Source organism: Lissotriton vulgaris, chromosome 10, assembly GCF_964263255.1.
Source record: "Lissotriton vulgaris chromosome 10, aLisVul1.2, whole genome shotgun sequence".
Classification (NCBI taxonomy): domain Eukaryota; kingdom Metazoa; phylum Chordata; class Amphibia; order Caudata; family Salamandridae; genus Lissotriton; species Lissotriton vulgaris.
Window position 1 is genome coordinate 544,292,532 of NC_141698.1, and position 19,658 is coordinate 544,312,189.

General features: G+C 49.5%; 1 protein-coding gene across 1 annotated transcript in view; it reads right to left on the reverse strand.

Annotated features, from left to right (window-relative positions):
* Nucleotides 1–19,658, reverse strand: part of ADCY9 (adenylate cyclase 9) — a 458,142-nt gene that overhangs the window by 104,649 nt on the left and 333,835 nt on the right. Inside the window, exon 5 of the mRNA XM_086941385.1 lies at nucleotides 12,837–13,057. Within this exon, the coding sequence (XP_086797511.1) occupies nucleotides 12,837–13,057 (221 nt within the window). The remainder of the gene's footprint in view (nucleotides 1–12,836; nucleotides 13,058–19,658) is intronic.

The window sequence follows — 19,658 nt, forward strand, 5'->3', positions numbered from 1 at the left end:
GGGACTGCTTTACATGAATTTACATTACACAGGGACACATTCATTTTGGTTTTAGTCATGGGGAGAGTACGTGATTAGCAAAGAATCACACAATGTTGTGCAGACACACGGGCACACACACACATATATCAAATTTTTTTTTTTAACAGATTTATTATGCAAGGTATCACTGATATACACAGCAGTTGGCCTACAACCCTGAGGCCGGCGGTGTATACACATAAAGCACATCACACAGCTTATTAGCCCACATCCCAGAGGCCAGGCAGCGTTATTCTTAAAGGATGCAATTCTTGACGGTATACAAAGTGTGTCTGCTGCGCTACAGTAAACCAAGACGGATCTCAAATTTTTATATAAAACAAACAAAAAGGTGTCAGCCCAATCTGCCGCCAACAGGACTCATACTACTTGCGTGTAAGCTCGACAGTCTCTGTCGTATGGAACGAAGAACCCCAGTGTGTTTAGTCATGGTCACCCCCCTAATGTACAGTTTGCCTCTCAAACTGTCTGAAAACTGTCCACTGATCCTATATTAGCAGCAAAAAACATTTCAATAGCTTCTGCCAACACCTCTTTGAAGAGCGGGTCTAACAACGAATATGGTGGGAAGCGCCATGTTTTCTTAGGGGTGGACAAGACCAGCAAGAGTGGTGAGTGATCCGACAGCGTGCGCGGCAGAGTCTGACAAGCACTAATCTGAGACAAGAGGGGCGTTGACGCAAGCCAGTAATCAATGCGTGTGCGTAGGTTATAAGCAGAATAGTGTGTGTAACCTCCATCCAGTGGGTGCAGCTCGCTCCACATATCTAAGAGGCCCTTGCTAATCATGACTCTCTCTATAGCTCTGACCGCCGTCGCCGGCCTCCTGAACGGGCCTCCCGATCTGTCCAGTTCCGGGTTCCTAACCAGGTTGAAGTCACCCCCTAAAGTATTTGTGTCACCCCGCACCCACTCACTGTGTTAGCTAACGTGGCAAAGAACTCCGGGCAGTCATAATTGGGGCCATAGACATTAACTATAAGCAAATCCATCCCTCTATCCTGGCATTTAGAGATCACAAACCATCTGCCCAAGTCCGCTTTAACTGTCTCAACGTGTATTTAGATCAGGGGTTAACCCATGTCAATACCCCTCTTGCCTGGGTTGTAAACCCTGCGGTATTGACATTTCCCACCAGGCCCCTGGAACGCATTAATGGGCTGTGCAGTGGGAGAGGCGTCTCCTGTAATAAGGCAACGTCAATCTTATGCCTAGTCCAGTTCAACACTTTACGAAGTTTACAATAGTCATTTAGGCCTCTCACATTCCACGTCAGCGCCCTGAGGGAATCCACAGGCCCCGGGGCACCAGTCCAGCTAGTCATAGCCATCACGTCTTTCTAGCTCCCCAATACATCCTGAGCCCTGTAGCTGATATTTATAGCAAGCATCAAACAACAGTTTGACTGACCTCTCAAACCTCAACAACAACATTGCCCCTTATCTGCCCTCCCCTCCCCACACCCATAGCAGAACAACCACAACACGGTTGCGCAGCATCCCCTATAGGGACCACCCACTCCTCCCCCCTCCCACCCAAACCTCAATTAACAGTGGTAGTGTTTGTCACTTGTGGGCAGAGATCGCTCTGTATACAGCTATAAGCCTCACACTGGCTGCCTCCTGCTCAACTCCCCCACACCGACTTTTAGCGTCACCACCCCTACTCTAACCTTTCACAGCAATGCGCCCAGAACACCACACCGTGACCATGCGCTCTTCCCCTGCTAGTGTCTTACATCCCAATGGGCGGTTTTTATGGCTGAGTCTGTGGCTAAAATAGGGTCCCCATGCTGTTCTTTGACACCAGTATACTAGACATGTAGAGGTTAGTCACAGCTCAGATTTATATATGGAAATCTCTATAACTTTCCGACCCCATAGAGCAAAAATGCACAATCCAAACATTTTCCCCCTTCCCCCTCCTTCCCCCTCTCAACCCCCATAATACTTAACAGCCATGTGCAACCAAGCGAGTCTCAGTCCTGTTCATCCAGCGATCCTCCCGCCGCCTCGTCCAGTAGCTGCCGTTCTGAGCTCTTTCATTGTTCCCTGGTCCAGTCCTTGAGCGCCTTCTGCAGAGCCTTCGGGTCTATGAAGATGTGAGAGCGACCTTGTTTATTTACCCTTAGCTTGGCCGGGTATAGCATTGCATAGTCCAGACCCATCTCGCGCAGCTGCTTTTTCATAGGTGCGAATTGTCGACGAGCTTCCTGTACGCTGGCGGTGAAATCCGGATAGAGCGAAATGGTCGACCCTTCATCTGTCAGCGTTTGTTTGTCCCTCAATGTGCGCAAAGCTGCGTCTCTGTCCCGGTAGTTTAACAGTTTTGTTATAATTGGACGTGGCGAGGCACCTGGCTGGGGTCGGGGCCCTAAAGTCCCATGTGCTCTCTCCACTACAAATATGCTTGAGAACACCTCAGCTCCCAGAAGTGCCACCAATAGCTTCTCTACAAAGTGTTCCATGTTGCCAGTTTGTGTCGTTTCCGGCAGGCCCGTGATGCGGAGATTACAGCGTCTCGAGCGGGCTTCCAAGTCCTCCGCTTTGCCCTGCAGGGCCCGCATAAACTTCCCCAATTGTTTATGTTATGAGTCCAGAACAACGCCCACACCAGCACAGTAGTTGCTGAACTGCGCACCACCTGAGCTTCCTTCAGCTCAGACGGCTTCATGGCAGGCCAGTGCAGGTCACAGTATGAGCCAGGCTTCAGAGTCTCGAAGATCCGGCACAAGTCAGCCGTCTCTCGCCGCACACAGGACGCAGCCCTGTCCCGCTCTCAACTACAGCGCGGGATCAGTGGCCCAGTCTTCCGCCCGCAGTGCGTCGTCTCAACTCCAGATGTAGGGGGCTTAGAGAGGTTGAGGTTGGGTCCTTATGGTGCGGTAGCGGTCAGCTTCGCAGATAACGATCCGTTAATCATTTTGAGGTGGCAGTATCACTTATCAGTGCCGAGGAGCTCGAGACTCAGGCAGCCATCTCGGTTTCGAGCAAGCTCCTCCCCCCCCCCACACACATATATCTATACATACACATATTTATACACCCGCAATCTTAATAAAAATGAAAGTAGCTATGAATTAATGGCTGGTGATTTAAAAATATTGTAAATGTAAAGACTACCGATATAATGATTGTGAAGTAATGAGTCTCCATATAACTGTTCATGTAATGTAGCATACCCCTTGACTATTCGACTGAAGCGAGCCACTGACAAACTAATTGAAAAGAACTAGAAGAGCATCATTGGGGGTAGAAAGAGAACAAATAGTATCAGGAAACTAACTGATTTGATCTGCCTGACTCATTAAAAGGTAGAAAGGTGCAATATTACTGTAGATCAATGTGATGAAGGGCAATACCCAGAAACAGGTCTCAGGTTGCTTGTTTCTGGTCCAGGGAGGACCTGGCTTGGCAGTTTGGTCTAGACTGTTCCCATGAGGCACAGGGTCAAGACTGATTTGCATATGGCTGGGTCTAAACTGGGGTGGCATGGGGAGTAAAAGAACAATGGATTTAACTCAATTGTCTTGACTGGGAGTGAGTGTATGATTAATTCAGCATTCCGTCCATCATTTGTTTGCGCAGCACTTTTCACCCTAAGTCAGATGGGTGTGCCCAGACATGGGTCCCTTGCTCCCTGTGCCACTGGATTTAAGCTAGCCTGGCTGATGAAGGGTATTACCCAGAAACCAGTCCCAGGATGCTTGTTTCCGGTCCAGGGAGGACCAGGCTAGGCAGTTCGGTCTGGACTGTCCCCATGTGACACAGGGTCGACTAATTTGCATATGGCCGAGTATAAACTGAGGTAGCATGGTGTGCAAAAGAACGATGGATTTAACCCAGATCTCTTGACTGGGGGTGAATGTATGAATAATTCACCATTCCGTCCATCATTTGTTTGCGTAGCACAGATCAATGTGAAGACAGCATTAGAGCTCAATAGAACTATTTGGGATGAATGTTAACTTCTTGAAGTGCAAATCCAGATATAGAATAAACCTAGCAACAGTATACAATAAGTTCATCTGGGTGTGTTTCCATTCACAACATCCGAGGATAGTTTTGTTCATGTTACAATATTATTTGTTTGCCTTTCTACCACTGTAACCTGGAGGGGTTCTCCAGCCTGCAGGTGTGGTGAAGGCCTCAAATAAATTTAATGTGGGGAAATAACACAGTGGCCTGCTCAGTGTAGTGTATTGTGAGTTAACAATGACAGAACAAGGGGGAGGAGCTTAGCGCGCATCCAAGATGGTCGCATGAGCACAGGGCTCCCGAGACCCTCGCGCCTCCCGCATATATCCTGTCACGGATCCTGATATAGACAACGGGTTCTTATGGATATTACCCTGCTGACACAGAAGCTCTTTTCAGAAATCGATTTGGCTGCCGGGATCCGGACTTACTCCACCTCGAACTTTTGCGGCCTACACCGATGAACAGCCCGGGATTTGGGTCCCCGAGATACCCAGGTCGCAATTGAACAACAACCGCCGGTGGAAGTCAAATGGTGCCCTTGAAGTACTTTCAGTTTCTTTTTTGGTCTTTGTCTGTCGTCACCAGCGGCCATTTGACTCTGCTGGCCCATGGTCTAACTTTAGTTGAGCGCTTGCCCTCTGCCCCTAGTCTCTAGACTTAACAAGTCAGATTTGTGAGGAGCCATTCAAACCAGGTCCCAAAGGCCCCTTCGGGGCGCGTCGCTCAATATGGCAAGCAAGCCAGACAGCGAGAAGCGGACCACCAAAGTCACGCACCGGGGGGTGCCATCCAATCCAATATTATGGACCGCTACACCCGTCCAAAAGGAACCCCCAGTGGTGTTGGTAAAGCTCTGGACGAGACCTGGGATGGCTCCTCAGCGACGGAAGAATTGACCCTACGAGACATCATGGGCGCCATTGCAAGCATGAAGACGTCTATGGGCCAGCAATACGAAACATTGCCTTCAAAGCTTGACACTGTGGCTATCAATGTCAACTTGATCAGGACTGATCTGGCGAAGACCAACGAGCGGGTCAAGTCTTTGGATATCAAGACCGCAAGTCTCACGACCGACATGTCCGATCTTCAAACAGAAGTTCGTAATCTGCGGTCCTCGAATGATTTGTTTGCCCGTCGGCTGGATGACTTCGAAAGTCGAGCTAGGCGCAACAATGTGCGTATCATCGGGGTTCCAGAGAAGTCCACTGAATTAACAACGGATCTCCTTGTTGAGGACCTGATATTGAACCATCTGGCCCCTAAGGGCCTCAGTAACTTTTTTGCAGTGGAGCGTGCTCACAGAGTTCCAGGTGGGAAACATAAACCTGGCGCCCCTCCACGGCCCATAATAGCCAGGATTTTTAACTTCAGGGACAGGGACGCTATCCTGCAGGCGTCGCGGGCCAATGGCCCCACGAAATTTGAGAATGTGTCTATTGGTTTCTACCCGGACTTCACACAGTCTGTACAAAAGCAACGGATGGGATTCATGGGGGTGAAACGGAGACTCAGAGACATGGGCTTGAAATACGCTATGCCCTTCCCTGCCCGACTACGCATTGAATACAATGAACGGGCGCTCTTCTTTGACCGGCCCGAGGTCGTCAGCGACTGGCTTGATACTCTACCAACACATCGAGACCGCTCGGAGCAATCGGGGGGCGCTGACGGTGGCCCATTGGTGCAGGAGGAGTGAGTGCGGACCGGCATGCGTGCTGTATGGACTTTGCAGCAGTGGTTTGATGACTTTTTGAGTTTGTATATATATTCGCAAATACCCAGGGGTGGTAGGGGAACCGGGACTCTTCCTCCTTCAGGGGGTATTTTCTCTTTTTGTAGATCAGTTTCATATTGGGGCGACAGGCACACTGCAAGTTGGGGTGGCTTTTTGGCCTAACGCAGGGGTGCAGGGTGGGGGGGGTGTTCAGAGAATTTCTTTGGGGGTGGTGGGGGGAACTTTGTTTTACATTTGTTTGTTTCGAGGCTACGTATTACTGCATATTTTGACTTTGGTGTCCGTTTCGTTATGGGAGGGAATCTGTCTTCATCTCTGGGATGGGGGGTAGGGGGCTGAGGGTGCTAAGTTGGAATGGTAACGGTCTGGGAGACAGGATAAAGCGGGGGATAGGATTGCAATACTTGAAACGTCTTTCCCCTGATGTAGTGTTGTTACAGGAAACACATTTGATAGGGAACACATGCCATGCAATGAATAGGCGAGGTTATCGTCTGGTAGCGCACTCGGGTTTCACTACTGGGTCGAAGGGGTCTGGCGTTCTTGTCAGGAACTTCCTCCCCCTGGAAATAGACGATACCATACTTGACGATAAGGGACAATATGCTGCTATCATGGGCAGGTGGGAGGGGACGACTATCTCCATACTCTGTGTATGTCCCGCCAGGTTTACAAACTACGATGTTTTCCGATTTGGGAGAAGTGGTGTTGGGGCTCCCCGAAGGTATTTTGGTTATGGGTGGTGATTTAAATTCTGTTGTCTGTGGTAGGGAGGACCGCAACCCCCCCAGGGATCTTGCGAGATCACAATCATGGCTGGGTACCTTCCTGGAAACACTGGGTCTGGTGGATTGTTGGAGGCTGCTGCACCCCGGACAGGCACAGTACACCTTTCACTCGGGCGCGCATGGGAGCCTTGCTAGGCTCGATTATGTCCTTGTTCCTGCGGTGCAGGCCGTCTCGGTGAGAGAAGTTAGACACCTAGCCAGGGGTATCTCGGACCACTCCCCACTTTGGCTCTCTATTGATATACAGCTGGGAGCGGAGGGTCGAGTGGCTCCGATCAATCCCTGGCACCTTCGAAATCCTAGAACCAGGGCTGCTGTGGTCAAGTCCATGGATCATTATTTCGCTGAAAATGTAGGGTCGGTGTCTTCCTCCATTTCACTATGGGAGGCTTTCAAGACGGTAATCCGTGGCCAAACTTTGTCGTTGATTGCTTGTGCAAAGAAAAGTAAGAATGAGGAGGTTGTACGACTGGAGACTGAAATCACTGACTTGGAAGAAGAGCTGCAATCTGGAGCCACACAGGATAAATTACACGCTTTATCCCTCAAACAGTGTGATTATAGAGCTCTGGTGACGGATGCGGCTAAGGCTATGAGTCGTGAGCAACAGGGGCGACTGTATGATGTCAGAGATAAAGCAGGGAAACTGATTGCCTGGTTGGATAAAAGGGAAAGACTGAATCGTGTTGTGCCTGTTAATGAGAGAGCGGATGGAGTACGAGTTGTGGATCCTGTTGAGATAGTGGAGGTTTTGCACACCATTTTCAAAAGGTGTATGCACCGTCTCAGACAGACCGGAGGAGGACTCACACTTGTTGCTCAGAGATATCGAATTGCCTAGCTTGTCTGATTCGGACAAAGAGCTTATGGAGGCGGAATTTTCCAACGATGAAATAGCGCTCTCTTTCCGCTCCATCTGCTCGGGGAAAGCTACTGGCCCGAATGGCATCCCCATCGAACTGTACAAGTTGTGTCCCGACAAAATGGCGTCGCACCTCCGTCAGATGTTTCTAGAATCGCAAGATGTCGGGTCCCTTCCCCGAGATCAGAGACTAGCGTCCATTGTTGTTATTCATAAAGAAGGGAAACCCCAGGACCTATGTGCGTCGTACAGACCGATATCGCGCTTGAATGCCGAATCTAAGATCTTAGCAAAACTCCTGGCAAACCGGCTGATAAAGGTGATCGGCGTCCTGATTCACCCGGATCAGTCCGGGTTTATTCCCCACGTAACACCACACTTAACCTGCGTCGTCTCCATGGCGTCCTGGCGAGAGCGGAGTCGTTGCGCGAGCCGGCCATCTTGGTCTCCTTGGATGCCACGATGGCCTTTGATACTGTGGAATGGCCGTATTTGTGGGCGGCCCTCGCGAAATTCGGTTTTGGCCCCGGGGTTTATCGGTTGGGTTAAACTCCTGTATGAGGAACCGCTGGCCCAGGTGGTGGTTAACGGCAGAGTCTCGGAATCCTTTGTTCTTGGGAGGGGTACGCGACAGGGGTGCCCTCTATCTCCATTGCTCTTCGCGCTTGCCTTAGAACCCCTTGCAGCTTGGCTGCGGTGGAAACCGTCGCTTAAAGGCATTAGGTTGTCCCCCAACTTCGAAGACCGCATATCGCTAAACGCAGACGACATTCTGCTATATCTCACTTCCCCTCGAAAGTCACTGGGGGTACTGTTTGACGTACTTAGTTTGTTTGGGAAGAACTCCGGACTAGTTATCAATTGGGCTAAATCTAGTACTTATTCACTCACCGGGGAAGAACCCCCTTGCCACCTGTCTGCCCTATACCGATCTCACATGCCGGTTTTAAATATCTGGGGATCTTTATATCACTAGACCCCGCGGTTCGGTATGAACGGAATCTGCTTCCCCCACTTTCCCGGCTTAAATCCGACGTGACGGCTTAGTGCGGCCTGCCGCTGTCCCCAGTCGGAAAGGCAGCTCTTTTCAAGATGATGTCCCTACCCCAATTCCTGTATGCCCTCCAAAGTACGCTTGATTTTGTACCGGCCAGTTACTTTTGCGAGATTGAGAGCTTACAGAGGAAGTTGATATGGGGCGGGCGTCCCCGTATTGCCCTAGTAAAGTTGACTTTGCCCTGGTACGATGGGGGCATCGCGCTGCCAGACATTAAACGTTACTACTGGGCATCCCAATTAAGTGCAATTAATCATGCAATGTACGGCCCCGTTTCAAATCCTGCATTCGAAATGGACAAATGGCAGCTGCTGGTAGGGAACTATAACAGGGCGCTATACTCCAAATCGACTGGAAAGAAACTGACTGGGCCCACCGGGGTCGCGGTGCGGGTGTGGCGTAGCGCAAACGCAGCTCTAGGGTCGTCGGACAGATTGACTAGAGCGTCCCCGCTTGACGCTGCGGAGAGATTGGGTAGTCTTTGGACTACGAAGGGCTTCGAGAAGTGGGATCTCATTGGTAGTAGTATTAGGATGAGGAACAGCCGCCTCAAGCTGAACTCGGACAAGACGGAAGTCCTCATCCTGGGATCATCACTCTCCGCCTGGGACGACTCCTGGTGGTCCCCGGCCCTGCGCACCGCTCCCAAACCGACGAACCATGCACGCAACCTGGGCTTCATCCTGGACTCCTCCCTGTCAATGACCAGACAAGTCAACGCCGTCTCATCCTCGTGCTACAACACCCTGCGCATGCTCCGCAAGATCTTTAGATGGATCCCCACGGAAACCAGGAAGACCGTCACCCAGGCACTCGTCACCAGCCGACTGGACTAGGGGAACACCCTCTACGCCGGAACCACAGCGAAACTTCAAAAAAGACTCCAACGCATCCAGAACGCCTCCGCCCGACTCATCCTTGACATCCCCCGACACAGCCACATCACTCGACACCTGAGAGACCTGCACTGGCTCCCCATCAGCAAGAGAATCACGTTCAGACTCCTCACCCACGCACACAAGGCTCTCCATGAGCTGGGCCCCAAGTACCTCAACGACCGCATGACCTTCTACACGCCCACCCGCCAGCTACGATCGACAGGCCACGCTCTCGCCACCGTAGCACGCATCCGCAGAGCCACCGCCGGAGGAAGATCCTTCTCCTACCTGGCAGCCAAGACGTGGAACTCCCTCCCCATCCACCTTCGGCGAACCCAAGACCATCTTGCCTTCAGGAAGCAGCTCAAGACCTGGCTGTTCGAGCAGTAACTTTCCCCTCCCCCAGCGCCTTGAGACCCTTCTGGGTGAGTAGTGCGCTATACAAATGACATGATTGATTGATTGATTGATTGATTGATTATTAGTAGGGTCGGGGATCTATGGGTCAAAAACAGGGTCAAGACTTTTGACGAGCTTAAATCGGAATATGCGCTTAGTGATGAGGAGCATTTCTGTTATATGCAGATCCGTCACGCGCTTGGTTTGGTTTTCCCGGCCGGGACCGTTATTCCGGAATCTTCTCCTCTTGAAGACAGAGTGCTTGACGGGCACGTCCCGGATAGCACCATTTCCCTAATATACAAAAAACTTATGAACGATCGATCGGATTTGCTTATACAGCTTCGGGGTGCTTGGACCGGCAATGGACTGGAGTTGGACAATGAAGATTGGCAGGCTGCAATATCTTCTCCTAAAGAGGTTGCGATTCCGGCCCGACTCGGCTAGTGCAATTAAAAATCCTACATTGTATCTATATCACAGGTCCCCGGCTGTTGCGTATGGGTTATTCTGTGGACGGGTTGTGCAAGCGCAGGTGTGGTTTGATTGCTACCTTCCTTCATATTATATGGGAGTGCCCGGATGTAGTAGTGTTTTGAAATCGTGTGAATGCTGTCATGGAAGAGGTTACGGGAGTTTCGTTGTTGCCGGAGGCCCGACGCGGTTTACTGTGTGGGAACCAAACGATTAAAATGTGGCACAGATGCAATGGGCTACCCTTGGAAATATGGTAGCTAAGAGGGACATAGCACAACTATGGGGATCCCAAAGAGCACCTACGATTTCAGCTTGGAAAGAAAACATGGATTGGTGCATGTTTAGGGAAAAAAACGTATATGTTGCACGTGGTAGACCTAAGAAGTGGGGGAGAATATGGAACCAATGCAACCTATACCGCACGGAGATCTGTACCCCTCCTCTTGTGGATGTCCCTGAAATACTTCTGTCCCCGTGACCGCACATTTCTGCTGATAATGTGATCACTCGCTCCCGGCCCCCCCTCCCAAGATCTCATCTATCTTCACTGTACATATCATTTTCCGATACGGCTTTCCCCACCTCTGGGACGGACACTCTCCGTATAGTCTGATTTGCCTCGCTAGTTTTTTCAGTTTCTTTTTATTGTTTATTTATATATATGTAAAATGTGAAACCTTGAATTTATCCTGCTTACCACCACAGGGCTTTTCAGAATAATATGCGGAATCGCTGCTGGGCCCCCGGGCTGTCGGCTGAAGAGCTGTGTAACGATGCAACTTTGTGTTTCCGTTTAGTTTTAGCAACGGCCGGCCCCTGTGGTTGTAGGCCTGGAACTGTATTGCTTTTATCGAAATAAAGGTTTTAAAAAAAAAACAAAAAAACAGCAGAACCCTTTTGGTTCCTGATGGCCTCCATAGAATTGTAACATACGCATTAGAGTGTAGTGAAGTTAATGCAGGTTTAGAATGCTGAGTTTGCGGTTACACACAAAAGAATAAAGACATGCTATACTAAGCCCCTGTGTGGCATGGTCATTAGCGAGTACCCAGAATGGGGGAGGAAGCTACACTCAACATCATATACTTCTGAAAAACAAACCGCCTTAGCTGTGATTTCTATCAGAGAATCAATTTAAATCAATGATCTTGATGTAAATTGAGTCTTTTTCCTGCAAATGGGGCCTGAGATTGTTTGTGGTTAGATCAATTGCAGACAAGACAAATATGTACTGAAGAAGGTGGACAGTCTGATGTAGGGAGGCGGCAGATGAGTAACTGGACCATAGACTTCAGGCGATGGAAGCGCATCTGAAAACTTAGGGGTTCCTCCACATCTAAATGAGACTGGGAACCAGAGGTTGAGCCAGTGGAAACCCTAGTAATATATGGCTGTCTTTTAATCCGCCATACATACTATGTCCTCCAATATGTTGTTTTGTCTAGATCATTTGCATGTTAGATATTATTTAGGAGTGATAAATCAAAAAGAAACAGTACAGAATTTGAAAACTACACAAGCTTATCAGGAATATTAAGCTATCCTTGTTCATTTCAATAGCCACTGAAGTGTTGCGAGATTCTTACATAATTCTATGTTCTGTAGAAGACACTGTATTAATATGAAAGAATGTTTCAAAGTGGAGTTGTATTTCAATATGACAAGATATTTGGATGAATTGAGACATTCATGAAAACTTACTGGGAATGTCATATATGAAAGTTTATTTATTTTACTTTCGGTTTTATGATTATTGGGGTGTTTATAATATGTTTTAAACTGGAAACAGACTATATTTAAAGTAAAACAAAAATAAAAATCGTAGTTGGGTAAGCCGTACAGGGAAGTCCCAGCTCAGATGACCTTCATAATAACATCCCAGTTATAGCTCAATTCTACGAAAAAGCTGAAAAATGCACGGAAAATACCTTTATTGGGCTAGCTCGGATTTCTAGGGCTTAGCTTTCATAACCATACAGTTAAATTCCTGAGATAGTCATATAGTAACTCTTAATGCCAAAGGAAGGTATCAATTTAGTCTTGAAAACAGGCAACCAACAATTCTATACTCACAAAACAAATACTGATTCACGGTAAGCCTTTGTAGGAAGATTTTCTTTTAGTCCAACACTGCTAACTCATTGTCAATGCTTCCTTTCAGCAACACTGATATTATTCGCACAGAATCTTATCCACCACTTTTATGATGCCTGTGAAGATTGATCTGATCTATTCTTGCAATTAAAAATGATATCTAAATCATAAGAAAGTAGGTAAATGTAAAAGAGCCTAGATGTAGACAGGTTGATGAGAAATAAATGGCTCCAAAATAGAAAATCATTTCATGGAGTGTCTGTTCAAAATAAAGCAAGACCAACTCCTGAATACTTTTGATCTTTAATGAAACTTAGTGTTTAGAACCTCATATCTGCCCTGGCACTAGGAATGCTTTAATACCCCGTTACAAAATTAAGTTCGCAACTGCCCTTTTGTACTTATCTACCCACCATTAATGACACTTGGAGGAACAAACTATAGACCCAACTATTTTGATTTAGTTCAGGGGCAGGAAAAATATTTATGCTCAGGCACTCAATTGCTTCTTCTTTTTTTACCTGTCTTCTTTAATCACGTCCACAAAGTGTGCATCTGTTTTCTCGCGGATATTTTTGAAACGCAGCGGTAGCAGTGCTGACTGGTCCATGCTAACTCCGCCCCATCTGCTTTTCTCCTGCAACATCTCATAGAGGGAGGCCTGGCTGTTAGTCAACTTCTCATCCTGTGGAGGACCCAGTAGTCCATTGTGGGCCTTTGGGTATCTGCCAACAAGTAGATGCTGTGTCATGAGGAAAGAAATGACATTGAACAGGTCACGAGGGGAAGTAAATAATACCATTAAACACGTTCTTATACTTATTTTGAACATTTGTAAAACTAGACTTAAAACCCACCTAGAGAGAACTTAAAAAATAATGACATTTCCGTTTTAAAAGTTTAACTTTGTGCAATCGAGATTCCTTCATTGAATTTACAAACAGTTCATAGTTATTTTAAAAGCATGTATGTAAACCGTGCTCTTCTATTACTAATGTAGTCTCTTCATTCTCCTCGGCCAGAAGAAAACTACTGGGACAGACCTCTTGGGGGTAGCAGCAGGGTCTTTGTGCATTTCCTGAAGCGACGTCAGGTTCAAATGCTCGTACAACAAGGACCATCAACTGCAGCTTTACTCTTACTGCAAAAGTCTGGCTATCTTTTTAGTGTCAAAATCCATAGCCAGACAAAATAAAAAATTGCTGATTCCTTAGTCAGAGGAGAGGGACTCACTCAGTTGGGTTGTCCAAGTGTGGGAGAAAAGGAAGGGAAAGAAGAAAAAAAAAGTCTAAAAGGTCCTATCATACATGACCGTAGAAATGGGGATAGTGGGGGATTTGGAGGCAGGAAGAAAACTTGATTTTCATGTGGTTTAAAAATGAAGGAAAAAGAAGTCAGAAAACCATGTTCTAAAACAGGAACTCTGAAAAGTGAATTACCAGTAACAGTTTCCAGTGAGAGTGTCTACCTTCGGTTCATATATTTATAACTGTTACTTACATTCAAAGGGAGGTGTCATACTTTTTAATAAATACTTTTTTTTCAAATTAGTTAAAAAATCATATATTTGTCAATTTATACAGCATTTGAGGTTATTAACGCCATCTTGAGCAAGGCATCCTCACCAAATGTATACGGTTATGATAGTTTACAGTGCACTGAGGAGGAGGCTAAACTTGAGGCAGTCAATAATGTAAAACGATTTTGTGCAGGATGCGTGTCGCACTATACAATACTTTTGAACAACCAAATGTAAGCAAAAGTGTTGTCAAAAAATATAACCAGCATATTTCTCCTGGCTTTTTTGGCATATCAGGTCAAGTCAGCTCTGAAGGGTTTAGTTGACTGAGAACCATGCTACACAAGTAGAATCCACGTAGAGATTGCTTCTTTGTAAACAAATTGTTCTTTACGGACAATTCAAGTTGAGCAGTTGTAACAATTTAGACTTGTGTGATGTCGTCAACAGCTCCTCAAATAAATGAGCTAGTAGTTCAAGAAACCAACTAGTGGATATAATGACCATCAGAAACGCTGCCTTACTGCAAGGAACTTAATGTCACATTTGTACATTGATTGATGCTACCGTAGGTGTAGGGAGCACCAATTTTAATTCCAAACATGGAGCCGGTCTATGAACTGAAGGAAACTTTAATTGTACATGTTCCAGAAAATCAGACAACTGAGATGTTAAACAAATGCACATATGAGATATGGAAAAACTTTAGTTCCGATTTCACCACATGCATTCCTGGCTCTCAAGCACCAAAAGCAAAACATTTTTTCTGTCTGGGAGTAGCATATTCCTGTAGAACTCTCTCTGAACTTTAAACGATTTCACATACAGACATAGGTAACATGAGAATCACATTCTGTAAGACCTCAAGAGCTAAAGGGACAAGATGAGATACACTGGGTTGTGACAGTCACAATGTTCTGTGTGACAACAGTGGCAACCAATGTACATCTGGGTTAAAGGTTGACGAAATAAACGCAAGAAAGAATACCAAGTAGGCAAGTCGCTTGCTTGTAATCCCCATTCAGCCGATGACTCCATTACCGGCTGACTCTGCATTATTTACCAACCAGGAACGCAGCTGCATGCCTGTGAAATGTGGTTCAGTTTTCTTGAGAGATGGCTGCTAGTAGGGACTTTCTTGTATTCAAAATTAAAATTTGACTTAAAACTAGAGTGTTGTTGCAAGATTAAACCCAGAGAGTAATGGGAAGCTAGAACAAGCTGCCAATTCTTCAATTAATAGTCTCTGGCTGTTTACGTGATTTTTGGCAGAAACGTGTACCATTGTTCTCAATCATATCAAACACTACAACATGTTCCTTAGTTTGTCATGGTTTATTATAACTTGAGAGAAGCATTCAAGAGACTCTTTTCACACCCACTTGGCTGCAATCAGGATGGATTCAGAAGAACGAGACAGTAACCACACTTCTGAGCACACAATGATCAGGCAATGCGTTTACGCAATACACGTCCTGCTTAAAAAGTAACGTTGACTTTGCTGTGATGCCGTTACAAATACGTCAGATATCAAATCGGCGCACGAGGGTCTCTGCTCTCTGTTGAGGATCTCTGACAATATCAAAGTACGCCACAAGGAGAAGGAAGACGAAAGGGACTACTTTCAGTAAGTGTAGAGCAAAGTATGTCAGCCTCACACTTAAATCAGTTTTAAGAGTAAGACAAATTATTGGTAAGAGACTTAAAAACGCCTGCTCTTGCATCCATAGATATTCTAAATGTTAATGGATATCGTAGGTGTCGCTAATGAATAGTCCAAAATGAAAACCCCCTACCACACTTCTGGCTGCAAATACTAGTGTAGCTCGGCAGAGTGGAAGCAGTGTTTTAGGTGTCGCAGACCTAGCGCTGGAGAGCGCATGCGCTCCTCGCTCTGCGAGGCTTATTGTCATTAGTACAGTTTTCGAAGGGGACTTTAAGCCCTGCCCATCTTTGTGATTGGGTACCATCATCCTCCATGCTAAACGCTGGCTTCTGATTGCAAAGGAGGCGTTTTAGTCCCTCCTTGTTGCCGCTCTGTCTCCTTTCGGCACCCCCCACCCGGACTGGATCTCTTACTTGCAGCGTAACATGGTGTCTTTTAAGTAGACGCTAAGCACTTTTTTCTTGTTTCTTTACATTTTCGCGGCATCCACTTCAGGGACACCACACTCTGTTTGTTTTTTACTTTAACCCTTTCACTGCGGCGGCTATTCCGCGGCAGTGCTAAGGTGGGGGGGGGGCGTGCGGCGCTCCCGCGTTGGTGACGGAACCGCTCCGTCACGCCCCTCGGGTGAGCTGTGCTTGTGACGGAACGGTTCCGTCACGGCCGCGCCCGCTCAATAGAACGCGCCGCTCAGGTGCAAAATCAGCGCCGCGCAGGCGCGGCGAGCGGGCCATGACAGAACCGTTCCGTCACCAGCACAGCCCATCCGAGGGGCGTGACGGAATGGTTCCGTCACAAGCGTGGGAGGTGTTAAAACTGAGCGCGGCGGGGATGTGGCTAAGGCGGCTGACATGGCGGACGCAGCTTAGAAGAGCTCCGGCCCGCCGGTTAATTCTTCGAGAGTTATCCTGCCACCCCCCCCTTGCCAGTGCCCATCCCGCGGCAGTGAGGGGTAGCGGAAGGTGTCCGACAGGTGTGGCGTGATTCTTGGCCGCATTGGTGCTGCAGATCGGGCGCAGTCGGCCCCGGTGGCGGAGCGGCCTGTACCGGCGGTTGGCGCCGGGACCTCGATTTTGAAGACGCCCGAGTGAACGGGCAGACGGCGGACGGTGAAGCGAAACTGCGCAGCGGCCCGGCCCCATCCGACACACTGATACCGGCGAGTGGCCGCTGGTGGAATACATCGTCGGGCCTGGCGCTGCACCTGGGGGACCGGACAGCTGCAGAGTGGCTGCGGCCGACGCGGCTTTGACCGACTGGCCGAGGGTGGCAGCGGAGACCCCGAGAGAGGCCTGGGCCCGGAGACGCGACCCCGGTGGTGAGTGTGCACTGGGGGCGCGCGGCAGCGGATGTGAGGAGTGGAGGGGAGGACGTGGAGAACCCGGCGGTCAGGTCAGACCACGGTGGGCCAAGTCCCTGAGGCGCGAGTAGCCGTCTCTGAACCGGGGTGCGCTGGTTGGCGCCCAATTTGGCGTTACAGTGGCCTGCAACTCGGCGGTTGAGTTGAGCCGCGGCGTGCCCCCCCCCTTGGGAGCCCCCTAACAGTAAAGCAGTAATCCTGGGCTTTGGTTGCACAGGGCGCCACCCACGACATCGGCCATAACTGACTGCGCGGAGGCGGCGCGGGGTCTGGTGATTGCGCTGCCGTGCCCCGACCACGAGCTGGTGGAGCTGCATGGAGGCTTGGGGTGAGCCGTATAGATCTCCGGGGCCCACAAAAACGCAGCGAAGGACGGCTGCTTGATCCGGCGCATCGTGCCGTGGATTGCCTGGCCGTTTAGGCCCGGGGACCCACCGGGGGAATAACAGGTGGGCCTGCCGGCGGGCAGCTGACGGAGGGTCCCTCAGGCCAAGACAGCGCTAATCTAGTGGGTGCGAGAAGTACTTTCCTACCAGGCTGATCCCACTGGCTGTGGACCATGACCAGAGGTGGGGGAGGCAGCGGAACCTCGAAACAAGGCACCCTCGACAAATTTACCGGTGCGGGTGGAGCGGCCGGGGCCACCGGAGACCCTCCGCCCCAGGGGCCGGACAATGCTGCGCTCCTGGCGGCGATCACCCAATCTAGAGACACTCTAGACGCCAAGATAGGGGCAGTTGCGCCAGGACCTACGAAACGCGGTAGCCCGCATCACCAAGGCTGAAACAAGGATCACCGGAGTGGAGGACGACGTGGCAATACTGAAGAAGAAAGTCGCCGCCATGGAAGGGATCCTGAAAGGCCTGGCGCTCCGGGCAGAGGATGCCGATGGGCGCGCTCGGCGCAACAAACTGCGGTTCGTTGGCTTTCCAGAGGATTGTGAAAAGGGGAACATGGAGGCCTTTCTTACTCAATGGCTGGAGGGGTGGTTGCCGCCGGAGTCCCTTTCTCGCTGCTTTGTCATAGAGCGGGCGCACAGGGCGCTTGCTCCGAAGCCGCCGGTTGGAGAGCGCCCACGGCCTGTAATTGCCAAACTGCTTAACTATCATGATCGAGACACTATCCTGAGGCAAGCTCGGTTGAAGGAACCCCTTATGTGCGACAACCATCGGATTCTTATACTCCCAGATTACACCAAGCTAGTACAGCGACAACGGCAATCCTTCACAGAGGCCAAGGCTCGCCTAAGGGGACTCAAAATCCAGTATGCCCTGCTTTACCCAGCCCGCCCGCCTGCGAGTGATTTATCAATCCCGGACCATGTTCTTCAATTCTCCGGAAGAAGTATTGCATGGACTGACGAGACGGTTCGGGTTCGGCCGCACACTCCACCGGCTCGAGATTCTGATTCTTCCTCCTCGACGGCGCTGCGGCAGACCCACCGACGCTCTCGTAGTAGGAGCAACTGGCGGTCCCGCTGAACCAAGAGGTCCCCCACCAAGAAGAGCGCTGCGGAGGAGACGGCTCCTCCGGACTCTCAGAAGGCAGATCCTTGAAAGGAGAAAGGACATGTGGTACCTAATTGCGTTGTGTTGCGGAGTGGGCTCTGCAGGCGACAGAGTGGCCCAGCCTGAGATGCCGGACGATTGCTAGAAACACCGCCAACCTGTGATACAGACTTGACTAGCAGTTATGGGATGCGGGGTGGGAAAGGGTGGGTGACGGCAAGGCGGACCATTGCCCCAGGGTAGCGGTAGTCCAGTCTTCCGCAGACGTTAATTCCCCCCTGGTGGGGCTAGTTGGGGGTTGAGGGGGTGGTTGATGGGGATCCATTGGAGTGGGTGGCCGCTGACCTCCCGTTGGGGGTTGGGGCACTCCTACACCGCAACAGATACTTCAATGTTGTTGAAGTATAGGGGAGGGGGGAGGCCAGTATTCCGGGAGTTGGGTTGGGGTTGGGGGTGGGGGGAAGGGTAAAGTTGGGGTCCACAGGGGTAGCTCGTTCACGCACGATGGTCCTCCAGGTTCGATTCATGTCCTATGGACAATTGCACTCACCCACGTCCAGGCGATTGCAGATCTCCCCGGTTGATGGCGGCTAGAGGTTCTGATTCGGAGCTCCCCAGGGCTGCGCTGCGAATAGTGAGCTACACAGTGGGTAGACGCCCAGGGCAGATACGTATTTGTTAAAGGAATGATTGGTAGAGAGCCAGTAGTCTTTGGTAGTGTGTATGCCCCCCCCGTTTCAATGGTCGTTGGTGGAAAAGTTGTTCACTGTCTGGGCTGAGATTCCAGACGCGCTGGCGGTGATTGGAGGCGATTGGAATGATGTTATGGATGGGACTGTAGATCGCTACAGGCCGAATGGTGGACAGCTGGTAGCTACCCCTACGAGATTGAATGACATGGTGAGAGGCATGGTATGGACGGATGCATGGCGCTATCAGCACACACACAGTCGGGAATATAACTATGTTTCGGCGGTTCATCAGTCCTTCTCGCGGTTAGACTACTTGTTTTTTCCATGCGCCAAGATAGGAAGAGTGGAATCAACGGCTATACTGCTGCGTGGGCTTTCTGACCACTCCCCCATTACGATAGATATCCTTCTTAACAGGAGGCGGCAGCCTTTTCGATGGCGCCTCTCTACCTGGCACCTGCAACAGGACGACTACCAGTCCCATATGCGAGAGGCCATAGCTCACTACTGGGATGAAAATGAGAGGTCGGAATCGGACGTGGTGACCCTCTGGGAGGCCATGAAGCCTACGCTTCGGGGAATAAATATAGCCTGGTGC